This window comes from Typopeltis vanoorti, chromosome 13 (genome assembly GCF_054136105.1).
Source record: "Typopeltis vanoorti isolate ZY-2024b chromosome 13, IOZ_Tvanoo_1.0, whole genome shotgun sequence".
Classification (NCBI taxonomy): Eukaryota; Metazoa; Arthropoda; class Arachnida; order Uropygi; family Thelyphonidae; genus Typopeltis; species Typopeltis vanoorti.
In genome coordinates, this window is record NC_143561.1 from 21,063,984 (window position 1) to 21,082,968 (window position 18,985).

At 36.9% G+C, this 18,985-nt stretch overlaps 1 protein-coding gene across 1 annotated transcript in view; it reads right to left on the bottom strand.

Annotated features, from left to right (window-relative positions):
- Positions 1 to 18,985, bottom strand: part of O-fut2 (O-fucosyltransferase 2) — a 159,791-nt gene that overhangs the window by 124,162 nt on the left and 16,644 nt on the right. Inside the window, exon 2 of the mRNA XM_090403186.1 lies at positions 11,372 to 11,378. Within this exon, the coding sequence (XP_090259312.1) occupies positions 11,372 to 11,378 (7 nt within the window). The remainder of the gene's footprint in view (positions 1 to 11,371; positions 11,379 to 18,985) is intronic.

Below are 18,985 nucleotides of genomic sequence, written 5' to 3' on the forward strand. Positions count from 1 at the left end.
AGTTGATGCGATGATGAAGAAGGTTAATTTTATCTAGAAACAGTTGTAATTCAGGTTCGGGATGATTCCATACTGCAAATACGTCATCGACATATCTTAGCCAAATTTTTGGTTTGGGTTCAAAAGTGAATATTTTTTCCTCAAGGTGTTCTAGAAACAAATTTTCTAGGTTTGGTGATAAAGGAGATCCCATTGCTGTTCCTTCCTCTTGCCTGTAAATTTGATCTTTCCAAGTGAAGTAACCTGATGCAATAACAAACTTGAACAATTCAACTATATCAGACGGAAATTTTTGAGTTAGTAATTCTATTGTTTCTTTATGGGGAATGTTAGTGAAGAGGGAGACAATGTCGAAGCTGATTAACAAGTCAGTTTTTGATAGTTGAATGTCTTTAATTTTTGTGTGAAACTCATTAGAATTTTTGATTGAAGAGACTGAGTGGCCTATGTGAGGGCGGAGAAGGTTAGATAAGAATCTTGATAACTTGTACGTTGGACAGCCGATACAGTCTACGACTGTACACTGTATCGGCTGTCCAACCCTTGATGTTACCTCGTGTTTATGAGATTCCATGCTCATGCAAATTATCTTACTTTGGACAGACAGGTAGGTCTGTTCAGAAACGCATCTCGGAACATCAAGACCACATTCGTCTTCTTAAACCGCAGAAATCTGGCCTCTCTCAACACGGAATTGAAAATCCAAACCATAGGATCCATTGGGAAAAGGCTAAACTTTTACATAGATCTATATTTAAACATGAACGTTTATACAAAGAAAGTTCTGAAGCCCTACTACACAGACCAAACCTAAACCGCAACGACGTTCTTACTATTCCTAAAGTATGGGAAATTATCATACAAAACTGTGTTAAATAATTAACGTTTTTTTTTTTTTGTACTACTTTAGCACGTTATGCACGTTTTCATGAGATTCTATTGTAATCATGCGCCCAAACTGTATATTATTCCTAATTTTTGTTTAAATACTGTACTGATGATGTCCTAAGATACTTAGGATGAAATATTTACAATTAAATAATTTTCACTGTGGTTTATACGTGTGTTTCTTCTAATTATGAACGCACCACAGGTTTCGTTATTTAAAAAAGTCCGTGCTATAGTTCTATTGTCGTTCATATGCGAGCGTGTCAGTTCACGCGTACGCCAGTATCTAAATGCAGAACAATGAGGGTCAGGTAGACTATAACTGAGATTGCTGTTGATATGAGAAGAGTCTAAGATAATTTCTTTGGATTCCACTATGCGATGTTCCACTTCATCGTGACAAATATAAACTTTTTATGTTGTATTTCAATCTATTTCGTGTTGGCGGCCTTCATCGTTTGTGTTTACTGAGAATAAGACGTGACTTGAGAGTGCGCTTGCTCTGATTCTATTATATGAAATGTCTCTCTGATGCTCCTCTAGCCATAGGATGACTGACCTCTCAGTCAGGCCATATTATGGCCTCCCATAATCACATATTATTTTATATACACCGGGGAATTGAAGATAGTTATGAGCTATTTTTGAGTGACTTGGAACTGACCTTAGATTTGTAAGAGTTGAAAAACACGTTTTAATATTAAATTTTTTCAAAATTATTCCTAGTTTCCAGTAGAGTGAACTCTGATGTAAAGTGAGGAAATATAACCCTTCGGATTGTTAGGAATCTCTGTGTTGTTTCGAGGGCGCTGTTATAATTGCCTCTTGATGTTTTTGAAAGAGTATCCATTATTTAAGAAAGTTCTTTCTCGATATTTTAGTTCTTCATCGGACAATACTGAGCGTGCACGATGAACACCAATGTGGAAATGAGGCCTAACGTTTGTGCAGGATAGTTATGTGAGGATCCATGTAGGTATCTATCTGTGTGTGTTGATATTCTGAAGATTGAGATGTTAAAGATACCACGTAATTTTATAAACTTCATATAGGGCTGAGGCAACTCGCGGTAAAGGTGGAATAAGCTCTGATCACTTTCCTTAGTATCTCCCATAATGCAAAACACATCTCCTTGCAGACATGTATGATGCTATGTATTAAGGGAAGGGCCATTATCCAGACCTGTTTCGATCTATATTGAGGTCTCGCCAGTGGGAGCTAGACCCTGAGATGCCAAGGTTGAAGTAATGCAGAACTTATAAATTTTACTAAAACAAGTTGCCACAAGGTGCTTTGACCTTATTAAATAAAAACCTTTATCACGAGTTGCCTCAGACCTGAAAATACTTCAGGCGCAAACTTGACTTACTTGCTTGTTTGCTTACTTAGGAAAAAAAAGGATTAAAATCAAGTTTATAAAATTCCGTGGTATTTTTAATGTATAGTATACCCAAGGTAAAAAATTTTTACATCTTTCTCTCATCCTGAGATTTTTATTTAATAAGGTCAAAGCACCCTGTGGCAACTTTTTAAGGTAAAATTTATATAAGTTCTGCATTACTTCAACCTTGGCATCTCAGGGTCTGGCTCCCACTGTCGAGACCTCATAACCGGTCGGGGTAGTGGCGCTTCCCTTAATGCATATCATCATACATGTCCGCAAGGAGATGTGCTTTGCATTATGGGAGATACTAAGGAAATTTATCAGAGCTTCTTCCACGAGTTAACGACCTTTGCCACGAGTTACCTCAGACCTCAAAATACTTCAGACACAAACTTTACTTACTTGCTTGTTTGCTTACTTGGGAAAAAAGGAATAAAACCAAGTTTATAAAATTGCTTGATATCTTAACGTAGTATACCCAAGGTAATCACATTTTTGGGACTAGAAATGCAATTCTAGAATTACACAATTAGTCCGATATTGATTTCCACAATTAGTCTCGAACACGTAGTGCAGAATGACATAGAGCACTGTCATCCTGAAGCTGTCGCAAGGGTCACTGCCGAAGTACTTCCACAGCGTCGGAAGCATGAATTTGGCCAGGATGTTCAGGTAGCAAACAAATGTCAAGGTTTTCGGCATATCCCCCAACGTACCGAGCCCCATCCAACTGAAATATCCCTATATCATTGCCGAGCCTCCTGAAAACTTGTCAGTTGGAATGATATAGTCCTGCTGGAATAGTTCACCGGGTTATCTCGACATTCAAACACGACCATCAGAGTGAAAAATTTGGAAACGTAATTCGTCGCTCCAAACAACATTTTTCATCTACGGTCCAGGAACGGGGGAAAACATCAGTCCAAACGATGTTTGATGTTGAGGTGGGTGATGTATTGTTTGTGTACAGCAGCTCTACCGTGGTAACTTAAGACAAGGAACTGTCTGCAGACAGTTCTAGTGCTGATAGATGTCTCTGCAGCATTTTTCATGTTGACTACGAAGTCCAGAGTTGAAGAAGTGAGAGTCGCTGTTTCCTGCTGTGGCAGCACCATTAACTTTTCATTTAAGAATGATATAGACAACGATGAATTTCAGTGTAATGAGATGAGTAGAAATGTTAGAGATAGAAAGACAACTGATGTGACACCCAACTATCATCCCATGTTGAAATTCTGTTAGTTCAGCTTAACGTCGCATCTTGACTTCGCGTATAGTTCAAAACATGCAGTACATCCCAACTTTTATTACCAGATCCAGGCAGACACTCCGTGAATATTTGCATGTGATAGAAGTAGAAATGCCATTAAAGAACTAAAATGTGGAAAGTCAGAAGGAATAGATGAAATACCTGCAGGATTCCTGAAACAACTTCAGAAGAATCCTTGAAAAATAACCAAAATAATAAATTTAATTTATAACAAAGAACTACCAAAAGATTTTATGACCTTAATATTTATACCTATACCAAAGAAAAGTAATGCAGTGAGCTGCAAGGATTTTAGAACAATAAGCCTCATTTCCCATACATCAAAAATACGTATGAGAATCTTAACACGAAGAATTGCATCTAAAGTGGAAGAATTTCGTGGAGAAGATCAGTTTGGTTTCAGAAAGGGTAGGGGAACATGAGATGCGATTGGACTATTAAGAATAGTAAGTGAAAGTAGTATAGAAGTGAATAAAGAAGTTAACATCTGTTATATAGATTTTGAGAAACCTTTTGGCTATGTAATATAGGATAAGATGATGGAAGTAATGGAAAAGATTGGAAAGACAGAAGGCTAATTATCTCACTGTATATGGGACAGACTGCCATGGCGAGAGACATATATGGTACAACAGAACCAGGTATCATTGGACGAGGAGTAAGACAAGGCTGTTCTCTGTCATAATTTTGTTCAACATGTATTCCGAAACAATGCTAAAAGAAATATTGGAGAATTCGGAAGAAGGAATAAAGATTGTAGGTAGGACAGATATTTGCAATAAGATATGCAGATGACAAGGCATTACTATCAAACACTGAAACAGGACTATAACATCTGTCGAACAGATAACTGGAATCCTATATGAATTATGGAATGAAAATTAACATCAGAAAAACAAAGGTGATTAAAATAGCAAGGAAAGAGGCAAACATGGACAGAATAAATGGGGAAAAACTGAATCATATAAAGACATTTAAATATCTAGGAAGTATTATTAGCAGTGATGGAAGATGTAAGTGACATAAAAGCAAGAATAGCGATGGGAAGAGATGCCTTTAATGGAAAATGGAATTTTTTCAGAAGTAAAATGAATAGAAACCTAAAGAAAAGACTAATAAATGGATCGGAAATATTCCGAGAGGGAATGGAATCATCAGAGATGCCATCGAAGGAAAAATAGATGGATAAAGACCCAGAGGAAGAGTAAGGAAAAGAATGCTAGATGGCATGCTCATTGGAGACAGGTACACAAGTATATGAAAGAGAAGGCTCAGAACAGAAGAGAGTAGAAGGAAAGTTTCTGCTGCTAAAAGAAGAACCTGCACAATTGCAGAATACTAAAGAAGAAGAAGAATCAGAAATTTGCTTGGCATGTAAGGTCCCCAAATATTTTTCTCAACATAGTGTATTGGTCTGTTCGACTCTCATTCCACCCAATATCATTTTTAGGGGCAGTAACGTAACGTGTTAGTGTACTTCGGGATATTTTAATTTTTAATGGAAGGGGGAACACAAAAATTTTGCAACCAGGCTGGGCAAACCCACGGAAAGGCCGTGCTGCTAACGGATTGTATATTTTCAAGTGTGTTTCTTTTTGTACTATATTTGGATTGAGTGTTCTATTTTCAGGTCTACAATCTGTAAATATCACTGAGGCTCACATTGACACGTGCATGGCAAACCCGAGCAAGACATAATCTTACTTCCTGCAATATACACTTGGTATATCATATCTGTAGACAGGTCTTCTATGCTTCTTTCTTCTACTCTCTCTTACTTTTTTACACTTCTTACTCCTTCCCCCCCACAGTGCTATTAGAGCAATGCGAGGGGGGGTGACTCTTTCCTCTCAGACTGTAGTTTCCACTATCTACTTGAAAAAAGCAAGCCTAGTTGTCGTAAGATGTCAGCACCACCACTTGGATACATGTCCTCATGCTAGTAACTTGACATTGGGAAAAACATGTTACTTTCAAGTCACAACGACATCCAAACCAGACAGAAAACATATATATTCCTAAAATCACTATATATACAGGGTGTTCGGGATAAATTTGACAGTTTCGTAAGGAAAAAGAAAATCTTCTTTGTATCTATTAAATTTAATGAATTGACAAAAAAACATTACAGGCAGAGTTAATTACAATACTATCAACAAGATTTACTCAAAATAACCACCATTAGCATCGATCACAGCTTCAATTCTGCTTCGGAACCTCGAACAAGCTGATGCTACAGTCTCCCTGGGAAGGGCCGCAAAAACTGTTTTAATTTTATCCATTAACTGGGCTTTTGTATTACTGGAAGTGCGATTGGTGTCTTTTTCAACTGCGCCCCATACAAAATAATCCATGGGGTTAAGGTCTGGGGAGTTTGGAGGCCAAACATTTGGACTGGTGAAGTCGTAGAAATTTTCAGACAACCATTTTTGACTTTTCCCAGAGGTGTGGCAAGGGGCCGAATCCTGCTGCCATACATACGGCCTACCATTGGCTACCCTTGTTATCCAGGGCTTGACTACAGTTAGCAACTCCGCGAACAAAGCCCGAATTCCAATGCCAGGGTTCTTCAACACCTGTTCCTGCAGATTTGCGAGGAATTCTGCTGTACGAACGCAATCAGATCGTCTGCTAGGGATCTTTCTTCTTGCTACATCCTCGTAGTCACCATTGCAAGTCTCTAGTTCATGCCTGATTGTTTTTACTGTATTCAGGGAGCATTGGGCAGCAGTCGTAATATCCTTATTTTGATGGCGGGCACGAATCATCATGATACAAGTTATTCTCTTCCATGATTCAGGTGGGTTCCAGCTATCCATCCTTTCTGACATCTTGTATATGAATGAAGAAGGGTCCAAACTTTTAAATGAAGAGAAGTGTGTGTTAATACATGTAACTTACGGAAAAATATAATTAATTATAAATATGTCAAATTTATCCCGAACACCCTGTATATATATATATATAGTGATTTTATATATTTTTATATATATATTTAGTGATATATATATATATATATATATAATGATTTTAGAAAAGATTATAATTTCATTTAATTTCAGCAACTTCCTACTTGAAATGCAATGGGTCTAATATAAAATGGGGTTAATTTGTGTGTGTGTGTGTGTGTGTGTGTGTGTGTGTGTGTGTGTGTGTGTGTGTGTGTGTGTGTGTGTGTGTGTGTGTGTGTGTGTGTGTGTGTGTGTGTGTGTGTGTGTGTGTGTGTGTTCCAAAATCCATTTTACTCAGCAGCAGGGATAAAACAATAATTTCTTTAGAGAAAAAATCGTCTACTTCTCTGAGTGCTACCATGTCAGAAATACAATTTGTTTATTATTATTTCTTTATATACTTTGCATAATAAGAATTTTAATTCAGCTCCAGTTAGTTTTAATGCTACCAACACGGTGTCCAGATTGGATGATGTATTTAGAATAAAAATAAAAACAAGCTAATGCCTTTTTGTTCCCGTAAGGGAGTAGGCGAGGCCTTTAAACCCTACCTAGCTTTTGGAGACTGAGTGGGCAGTTCAATCTCCACCAGTAGCCAATCAGAGATAGCTGGTCCATGTCTATTACCAATTATACACAGCCACCGACGAAGAGACCGACAAACAGGTGCTGCCATCTCTTGGTACCTAACCCTAACAAGATATGTTACTGTCTGAAATAATGCGTGTACTACGGTCGATTTTTTTTTGAGTTTATGAGACGAAAAACCCGAGTTTCCGGGAGGAAAACCCCGTTTGTCCGTGATCGACTAAATCTGAAACCGGTCGAAGAAAGGCTTAGAAAAAGTTCCTCAAGTCGGCGACTAGACTTGAACCATAAGTCTTAACTTCGTGCGGCCAAGCACAGAGGAAGCAAGCACCACTTCCACTGAGCTACACAGGTCTGATGTATTTAGAATAAGCAAATAATTTTTTTTTAATATAAAAATTGCCTGAGAATTGCAATTAGAAGAACGATAAGATGTGGTGCCTTTCCATTAGAAAAGATCTGTGCATGATTATCGTCATGACTAGAAGGAGATTTAAAACTACCTTAAATCTGACGAAGTGTGTATGCAAGACTAGCTAACCCCAGATAGTGAAAGTCGTTGATAGCCTTGGGCCAGAGTTGGTTTGCCTATGGATATCAACGACTTTCAATAGACATTCTGGGAGAAGAATCTAGCAGACGACTGCCATCAGCTCGTATGCTAAGATTAGTTTTTGGGTTATAGGTGCAAGAACAGCAAAGGTCATAATCAACCATATAACGTTAAGACTATATATTATCGTTTGAAATACTGTAAGATGTACGCTCAGTTTTCTTGAATTTCAGGATAAAATACCAGAGCTTCCAGGAGAGAACCCTACTTTTCCGTACTGCAGATCGACTACCTCGGAACCGGTAGAAGAAAAGCGCGAAAACATTCCTCTAATCAGTGTGGAGAATCAAACTTATAATGGTCTTTCTTCCGGAGGATTGTAGCTATAGGTTCAGGTGGTTTTCCATAATGCTATATAGGCCTCAAGAAAGATGGTAATGATGATGTAATGGTGGTCAACCCGTTTTGGGGATAAAAGGTGCTACTGATTTATTTATTTATATTTCGTTTCTCATATTAAGTATAAAACCGACTTTTAATCCCCTGCAGGGCTGAATAACAGCTGTCGAATTTTAAAGGTTTTTGCATAGTAATAAGATTACACTAATTTTCTGGCTTTGGCAAAGGTGGTCAACCAGATGAAATTCATATAATGAACGCATATTTTTTATTACTTTTAGACTCAGGCTTTGTTTAAATCTCTTCCAAAAATAGTACCAAATCATGACAACTACAGATGCCATAATAAAAGAAAAAAAAAGTCAAAATAAATTTTGTATGCTCACATTTTTGGTACTGTCATTATTTATCATAAGAATTATCGAGCACATTCAAAGACTCAGATGACCATGTGCTACCAACTAGATATAAGCAACTTCGGATCAAAGAGAGAGAAAGGAAGATGAGGTAAATAATGGAAATGATTTCCTAAAACTTATGACTAGAGATACTACCCTGCTTTGAGGAATAAAAGCAGAAAATTCATTTTAATCTTCTTTTTGTCTTTCAATGTGGCATCTATGGTTGTCATGAATTGGTACAACACATGCCAGTCACTGAATTAGAGACCTTTATGCAGTGTACATAAATGTCACTTATGCAGCACATGTGCAAAATACTTTATCACGTGTGCTAGGCCAATGCTTCTCAAATGTCAGGGCCCCCTTTGGAATGCTTAAAAGATTTCACGGCCCCTTCCCATTGGAAAAATCCTAATACAGACATATATTATTATAATAGTTATTGTATTTATATTCAATACAAACATACACACCAAGCGTATTTCTTTCCCACGCATCGTCGCACCTGTGTACACTAGCAATGGAACATTAATTTAAAGCGCTAAAAACTTGGCCGTTTTAAATGAGCGCAAGATTTTGCATTTGTAATTTTTTTTTTTTTTTTGCGCTTCTTATCAATACCTTTATATGAAACTTATATGAATAAGCATATATTTACTAATATTCATTAAGCGCCGAAATACACAGGAAGCGAAATTTGTAAACCAACACCAATGTGTGAATTTTTCCAATAAAGTATAAAAAATAACAAAAAAGAAATAATAAATAATAAAAATTAAATACTTTTCTTTTAAGATAAAAAATATCTACTTAGTCTTAAAACATTTTAAATTTGTTTTCATTATTTAAAGGGCCCCCGTCAACAAAAGTAACGGCCCCCAAGAGGGAAGCGGCCCACAGTTTGGGAAGCGCTGCTAGGCAAAACTACATTAGAATCCTCTATAGTGTTAATCAAAATGGGAAACACAAAGGATCTTTCGGAGTTTAATAAAGTACTTAATGTATGTGTCTGTCAGCTGGAGCCACGATTTGAAAACAGTAGACGTGGTTATCCAGCAGCAAAAAAATAACCCATATTGATTGTTTAAAAACCGCAACAGTGGTTTTGGGAATTGAAGAGGACCTATTGGCAGTCGTATGCCTGTGAGGAAACCATTCGTTTCTGATAAGTTTCTAATTCAGTGGCCAGTATGGTATAAAGCCTGGGCTTTAATAATAATAAGTTCCAAAAAAAGTATTCATTACATGAAATGTAAAAAAAAAAAAAAAAAAAAAAGGAGACAAGAAGTAACAAGACATTCTTGAATGTACTTTATTCTGTTAAGTGTTTTAAAAAAATACTCTCGATGAGTCTAAGGACTCCATGGAGTAGCCCAAAATTATAATAATAATACTGAAACTTGCTCTAACCGAATGTTAGGATTACAAACCTCAAGCTGACAGCTAGCTTCCAAACATTCTCTATGTTGCTTCTAAAATTACAATAGCTGTGACTGCCTTTCGTAAACATAGATGAGGATGAAAAGCTGCCCATATATTTATTTATTTTTTTAAATAAATAATCATCCACTAAAGTAAGTTCGAAGTTCATTTGAAAAATTGAATTTAGTTAAATTTATATGTCATAAATTTATACAGTGAAAACTGAGAAGGAATTCTCTTGCTTATATTATTGACCTTTGGACAAATGCCATGGAAAAGTGAGGCGTCGCAAATGGTTTCCTCTTGTTATCTCTTGGACATTTCATTGGATTTTGCACAAAGCACCATTATATAATATACCAACAAGAAGCTTCAACTTCTGCAAGTGTTTCTAGCTTTGTCTGCACACAAACATTGTGGGAATGTGGTTGGATTTCTCCCTTTCAAACTTTACAACTATTGATGGTGTTCCACAAAGCTCTGTTTCTTTATACCAGATATACCAGATATCTCGAGTTAGGGGATCTCTGGTACGATCATACGGGTTTCTGTCATGGAAACTCATGAAAATCGACTGCAGAATCCATGATATTTCACACAACAATATATATATTTTCTATCTATACCACAACAATCTTCCTCAGCTGACTGAAGATTAACACCGGTTCTCCTGAGAACAGTATACTGTAGTGGCGCACCCAGAGGTGGGGCCCACGAGACCCTGTCCCCACAAAGAAAAAATACTAGAAAATTTTCCAAAAATCTTTTCCTAATCAAGATTCATTTTTTTAAATTTATGTTGTATCTTGTTTTCTACATCTATACTTCTTATAAATTAGCGATCACTACAGATGCTGTCATAGGTCGTATGTGATGCACAGCGCGTATTCTAAAATCGTCTACTTAACTATCCCCCCTCCCTAAGATTAAATCCTGAGTACACAACTGGTATACTGGATTCCCCTATTTCATTTCACAAGCCTAGTACCATACCAAATGCGAAATCTGCCAGAATATCAAATTTTAGAATATCTCTTTAAGAATAAGGATCTCTTTAAGATGCTTATACACTAGAATCCTGATAATATTTTTAATTTCAATGCGTGTAAAACGCACTTCTTCCTTTTCCCCTATTCTTATTCTTGAAGGTCGTTACAGCTGTAAGTGGCGTTTTCTTCACTGCATTAGGAAGGCAGACCTAACTTCGATTCTAGTCGCCAACTACAAGACGTTTTTCTAAGATTTTCTTTGGCCACCTCTCCAGTTAGATCTCTGATATGAACATGAGTGTTTCTGTCATGAAACTCATGAAAATGGGCTGCAGAATCCACCTTATTCCACACAATAACATATATTATTAGGATTAGGACCCCTGAAATGGCAGAACTTTTATCCGTCCTTTATTGGATGTCGTTAAAAATTAATGATAATCTTGGCCAGTTATCTCGTATTGGCTACCGGCTGAGATTGTACAGCACATTCTCCAAAATTTAGAAAGGAATAAAATGGACTCACCTATTTCCTAAAAAGAAAATAAAAGGTGTTAATGAATTTATCGATTTACTTTATTTTTGCCTTTGAACACCGACATCTCTAGATAGGTTGATATATCAATTGTTAGTATTAATCTAATCTCGAATCTATTATTACATGCATATTACAAATACTGGCTCCACAGAATCCAAAAAATTAGGTTTTCTCTTTTACCTGAGGCATTATCATCATCAAATTCCTGCCATGTACCCTCAAGGGGTGTATAGGATATGATAGCACTACATGAAAAAATTACATCATTACTAACTTCCTATCTACAATTTTCCTCCAAATCAGTCTGTTACTTGTCAAGACTCCAACATTATCAGATCTTATATTTCTATTGTCTAAGGCACTTTGTACCGTATCAATCCACCTATATCTTGGTCTTCCTCTGGGTCGTTTTCCTGCCAACCTGGCAGAGAACACTTGTTTTGCTAATCTTTTTTCTCCCATTCTATTTAAGTGACCATACCACCTGAGATTAGCTCTGCTAACACATTCCTGGATGCTGACAATGCCAAGTTCTTTCCTAATATCCTCATTTTTAATATGATATTGCCATTGATGCCACCTGTTCACACCTCTCTTTCTCAGGACTCTCATATCTGCGGTCTCTAGTCTTTGGTCAAGTGTTTTGCTTCTGACCCAGCTCTCAGGTCCATAAGTTAAAACTGGTTTGAACACTGTCTTGTATACGGCTAATTTATCTTATCCCATATGAATTTATTCAATTGATTTTCTACCATAGCAGCTTTGTTGATTCTGTTGTCTATTTCCAAATTTAATTTATTATCTTCACTAAAAATCGTGCCTAAGTAGATGAAATGTTTTACTTGTTCCACAGGTTCCCCATTCACAACACAGTTGACATTTTCAACAATTCTACCTATTTTCATTGTCTATGTCTTTTTAATGCTGACCTTCATACCATATCTATTACAACAGTTATTCAATTTAGTCAGAGAATCTTGCAGACTTGTAGCGGATTTATTTATAGGTAAAATGGCTGAATGGGAAATGAGTGGGGATGTGAATTCAATTTTGCAAAGTGTAAGGTTTTTAAATTTGAGAAGCAGAGATTCAATGTAGAGTATACAATCAGTGGAAATATTATTATTATTATTATTCCGGGAAACTCCAAGGAGTCGACAGACTCATCGAGGGAGGCCCTAACATCATGTCAAGAACAAGTATTCGACATTCACACAGTATCTATCATACCTTGCCTTGAACTCCTTCATAGTCGTAGCACCCACAACAGACTCTGGCAGCTTATTCCACTCATTCACCACTCTCCAAGTAAAAAACGTAGCTCTAACACCTTTGTTAACCACATTCTTTCCCAGCTTTCATGCATGGCCCCTAGTCCTCCCACCACGTCCTATTAATCTTATAGAAACGTGAATGGTTTCTATAAGATTAATCTTCTGGATTAATCTTATAGAAACCCTTCAGTAATTTGAATGTCTCAATCATATCACCCCTTATCCGCCTATCGACCAATTTTTGCAACCCACAAATCTTTAACCTATACTCGTAGGGTTTATTCCTCAGACCTGCTATCATATTGGTCACTCGTCTCTGGATCCTCTCCACTTCCTCCCGATCACGAAGAAACCCTGGCGCCCATAACTGGGCACAGTAGTCAAGATGGGGTCTTATCAAGGCTCGATACAGAGGAACAATAACTTGTTTGTCTCTGTATGTTAAAGTATTTTTCAGAAACCAAGTGATTTGATGAGCTGATTTAGCCACTTTTGCAATGCGTCCCCTAAACTTCAATTCCCTATCCACCAACACTCCCAAATCCCTGGCCTCATCAATCTCCTGGAATACGGTTTCACCAATGTGATATACTGCTGCTATTCTTTATACCCCAAAATGCATAACCTTACACTTTGACACATTAAACTGACATCCATTATTCCTAGCCCAGTCCTCCAAAGTATCCAAATCATCCCGTAAAATTTTGACATCCTGTGCACTCACAATTGCTCTACCCAACTTTGCATCATCAGTAAACAAGTGAACACTTCCTCTCAGATCCTTTCCTATATCATTGATGAACAAATTGAAAAGTAGTGGTCCAAGTACAGAGCCCTGCGGCACACCACTAGTCACAAGCTATCTTTGGACTCAACTCCTGAATAAACCACTCTCTGGTATCTTTCCATCAACCACCCTCCTATCCATCCCCATCTGCTCCAGTTTACTGATTAGGATTCGATGTGGTATCTTGTCAAAGGCCTTGGTAAGGTCCAGTAGAATCACTGTAAACCCATTACCCTTATCCAGTTAAGCTGTTCACTGTGTTATAAAACGTGAGCAAGTTACTGAGGCATGATCTACCCTTCACAAAACCATGTTGTCCCCCATACAATATCCCATTTTCATCTATCCAATCCAGTATTCTTTTCTTGACTAATTTCTCTAATACCTTGACGATTCCTGATATGCTAATCGGTTTCATAACAAGATGCACCTTTCCCCCATGGGCAAGGTGCAGTGTTATGAAACGAGTCGCGTGTTTGTAGTCAGTATATATTGGAGGATTATAATGGATTATAAAGAGGAATATTAATGGCTGCGAGAATGGAACTGGCCAACTTTGAAAGAGGTGTTGTGATAAGATGCCATTTGCAGGCTCACAACATGGGTTTCCATGTTGGGACTGCAATGTGCAAGCCCCACATTAGCTGCATATGCAGTGTCATCCACAATGGTGCAAAGTGTGCGTACAGTGAAGACATGGGAGCTTGATAAGCTGTGCTGTGGAGTGTCGAATCATGCTACACCCTCTAACAAGCAGATAGACGGATGTATGGCGAACTTCCAGTCAACATCAGGTAGGAAATTCCAAGTTCAATGTTCATGGCAATTTGTATTGCCATGAACATTGAAGTTGGAGAGGTATTTGAACATTCTGGACAATGCAATGCTTCGTACTTTGTGAAGTTTCTACAGATCTGATCTTGTCTTTTTTTAGCAAGACAATGAACTCTGTTTTAAGGCTGCTGCTGTAACTGCATGTTTTGTGGACATGAACTTCACCACACTTGACTAGTCACCACAGAACCATGATCTCAACCTACTGAACATCTAAGAACTACTGGAGTGTCAGGTGAGATCATGGGACGTCCGCTCTACAACAGTCCAGGAACCTGATTATATGCCTACAGGAAGAGTGGTCCAAAATTTCCATTGATGGCTATCGACACTTGTGGGAAGTATGCCCCGTGGGATTGATGCAGTCATTACATCGAAAAGAGGTCCTTATTAATTAGGGGAACGCCAAGGCTGTTTGTTCCTCATACTATGGTGTCCGTTGAGTTCTTTCAATGCAGTGAATCATGATCACTATTGAGGGCAATAAACACAAATAAGAGGGTGGTCTGAAAAGTTCTCAGCCTAACTTTCATTAATTACCATATAATGAAAATACAAATTTATAATTTCAAAATTTTTTATTTTTCAACGAAATCTCCCTTAAGATTAATACATTTATCCCAGCGATGCTCCAGCGACATTATTCTGTCCCTGTAGTGGTTCTCAGTAAGATCTGCAAAATACCCATCTAACGCTGCAATCACCTCTTGATTTGAAGAAAAACGCTGACCAGCGAGAAAGGGTTTTAATTTTGGGAAGAGATACAAGTCAGAGGGAGCCAAATAACGGGAATAGGGTGGATGTTCCAACAATTCATAGTGCAGATCCCTTAATTTTCCTATTGCCAAAACATGTGGGCAGGTGTATTGTCCTGATGAAAGATGATTTTTTTCTTCTGCAAACCTGGTCTTTTCTTACGAATTTTTTTGTCCAGTCTGGTTAAAAGATCGGAATAATATTCCTTGGTTATTGTTTTACTCTTTTCAAGATAATTAATAAACAAAAATGCCTATAGCATAACAAAACACCGATGCCATGACCTTTTCTGCAGATGGAACAGACTTTGTCTTTTTAGGTGCTGAATCTTCTTAGGCTTCTGTCCAATGTTCTGATTGCCGTTTGAATTCTAGTGTGTAATTGAATCCAAGTCTCTTCCATAGTAATAAATAGACACATAAAATCAGTTTTATTCTTGCTAAAATGCTCCAAGCACTGTTCGGAGATTTTCATGCGAGTGCGTTTTTGATCTGCTGAGAGCATGCGTGGCACCCATCTTGGGCAAAGCTTTTTCATTTGTAATTCTTCATGCAATATATATTCTACACGTTCTTTTGAAATCCTATAGTCTCAGCAATTTTACGCACTTTGAATCGCCGGTCATACAATACCATATCGTGCACTTGATACACTTTTTGGCCGTCCTTCTCGTGGATCATCTTCAAGGCTAGTACGGCCACGTTTAAACTCGTCAGCCCATTTCTTAATTGTCAAAAACGAAGGAGAAGAGTGCCCATAAACTTTTATGAACTTAGAATAAATTTCTTTTGGCATTAAACCTTCTTTAACAAACAATTTTATAACCACACGATACTCATTTTTATCCATTTCAAGGGATACAGACAACACTTTTGTTTCAGACAGCTGTATAAAACAAACTACTGGACTAAATGACTTGAAATTTTACGTGGATGCTTAGGACAGATGTTCCAACTTAGAAAAAAATCTTGCCGATAGTTACTGCTAGCTTACGTCGATGATATAAAAATCGATGGAGGTAATAATGGCCTACTGGAATCCTAAGGATTCCAATAGGCCATTATTATTCATCTGTGAAATAGATGGCATTTAACAGAAAACGAAGCAAAGAACCATAGCAAATGTGTAAAAATTGTGGAGTCGTTCAAAATGCAATGTCAGCACCCACATTTTTTCACTTAAAAAGGACATGCATGAGTGATGAGTTGCTCAAATCCTACAAATAGTTCTCTAACATTTTGAGTTAGGCAGTGGTCGATATAACATTGTTAGCGATCGATTCGGGCTCAGGGGTAGATAGAAAAATATAAGCCATCATTGTATAGGTAATATTTAATTCGTTTAACTTGGATTACCTCCATCCTGAATGGCAACTCAGTTAAGAGTGAATCGTGGGAACAGTGACATGAATAGGGGCTATAAGATGGAGCAAGGTCATGAAAATAGTTACAGAGGCCAATCAAGTAGGCCAGAATGACGTATTTACCAATAAACGGATGTCAGTGGTTTCCCTCCGGCCGGCGCGTACATGGTTGAAGCTGGTTTTAGTCATGTTAATTCCATTTTAACAAAACAAAGAAATACGCTAGAGATATATATAGAATTCCGTGGTGATTTAAAACCGAAACTTACTAATTTTGAACTCAACATTTCTAATCTTGTCAAGATTCACGAAGCACACCCTTCACATTGACGTTAGTAAATTGTATACTAAGTTAATAAAAGTCTTATTTTCTTTATTTAAATGAAGGGAATATTTAATCCCACATTATTTCAAATCCGAATAAGAAACTCAAAGATCGGAATCAAAGAGTTTCATGCTGAATCTGGGATTTAATATCCCCTTCATTCAAATAATGTTACATCGCCGAAGTGAGGCCTATTGGCTCTTTTATTTAAGTCTTATTTTCATATATATAAGGAAGATTGTATTATTGTTATCTAAATTAAATTTTATATTTTTTTATATTATTTATTCCTCCTATCAAATATGTAATGTTAAGAAGGACGTCAAAAACAAAAACGTATCCATTTGACGTTAAGCCAATATAATATATACTATATTATACATACAATAAACACTGTAACTATAAAATAAACAATCTAAATACTCACTCACATAAGCGTCTTTTTTGCTTGTCCTATTATAATTACTTAATAGTAAAATAGAGGGGGGGGGGGTCGACCCCTGATTTAGGGGATATGCATTGGTATGTATTTTAATATATCACCTTGTCAGTTACCTTTGATTTAATAACTTCTTTCCCGATTCCAAACCAATGTGTAAAGTGTCTTTTTTTTTGTTTTCTGTTTCAAGTACCCATAGCTCACATATTTGCACAGTGGGAACAGCCTGCTTTTATTGCTTTCAGACATAATACAAACCTTGAATAATCCATTGTGGATACTAATTTGATTTTTTTTAGAATTTCACGTTCTTACTCGCTTTATTCAACATCTTTTTAATTTCCTCTTTTATTGTATATATATATTTCACCTTTTAAATCATTTTTGATTGTTTTGGCTGGCATAAATGATTTAAAAGGTGAAATATCAACTATAATATCAAGCTGACACCTTGACCTTAGTACCTGGGAAACATGCTTTCATCCCTTTCTCAAGAGGTATACTTCATCATCGAATCTCTATACAATACAATACCTTTTCCATACTCCCGTTTTCTCGCACTTTTATACTTTACTCATCACTTCTTCTTTCATTCTCTGTCCAACTATACCAAACATCAATCGTTTCTCCAAACGCTTGAGTTCGCATTTTGTCCTATGAAGGAGTCCGTGTAAACATGCTATTTCTCTCCGCATTTACATTACTTCCAGCTACTGTTTTCACATTCTCGTTCGTATTTCGTACATTAACATTCACAACAGCCACTACGTTCTCGATAACTTCCTATCTTGCATCGTAAATATTCGTTACTCTGAGCACAAGCAATGCGAATTTTGTCACGTGCGAGAGAATGGAGTAATTAATATTAACGATGTAGAGTAGGATGTTATCGAGCGTCGCTGAGAGAGAGAGAGTATGGTACACAATTAATAAATTTTCTATTCCTCCACTTAATACTAATAGTACTGTCTGAAATGCAGGGATAAAAATCAAAGTTTCTGGGAGAAAAAACTACAATTGACATACCAAATATTTTCCAAGCTGAAAACCTAGAATATATTCCTCTAATTGAAAATCAGAAGTAAACCTGTAATGGTCTTCCTTCTGATGGGCTGGGATTATGCCAAAATGACTACTCAGGCATCATGCTTCTAATATTTTATCATATTTCTTGTATTCCACTCTCTAATGCCCTTTTCTTCTCAAAAGATCAGCACTTTAATTTCTTGTTTTTGGAAATTGTTACACAGTCAGTTTCCACCAACTCAACCATGCCATGCTAGAAAAAACATGATCATGACTAAATGATCTGTATTTTTATACACCTATTGTATGGTTGATTTTGTGAGTTGTGGATTAAAAGCTTAAGATTTCTCAATGAATCAAAACAAGATTCTACTTTGGAATAGGTTTGAAAAAGCACAGAAAATTTCATCTAATTGAATAGAATGGAACTTATATTCTTTCTTCTGAAGCACTAATATTAAGGCAAATAGATTATTTTTTTTATTTATGTTTTAACATCCATAGGCTTCGTTTTTGTTTCTTTTCTTATCCTGGATTCGTTTCTCTCCCCCCCCCCCGCATATTTCTTTCATTTTAGACTAATATTGTAAATTATGATATATATAAACATTTTTATTTTTTTGAGACATTCACATGTTGGGTGGCAAAGTCAGTGGATGTGGGATCTGTTTGGCTCAGTGAGTTAGAACACAAACAGATTGAAACGTTTCTTGAAAAGATGGAGAGTAAGGTTTTAGACCTACGAATGTAGTATGAGACTGAGATTTCTAAAGAACTGCAGCAGATGGGTTGAAAAGG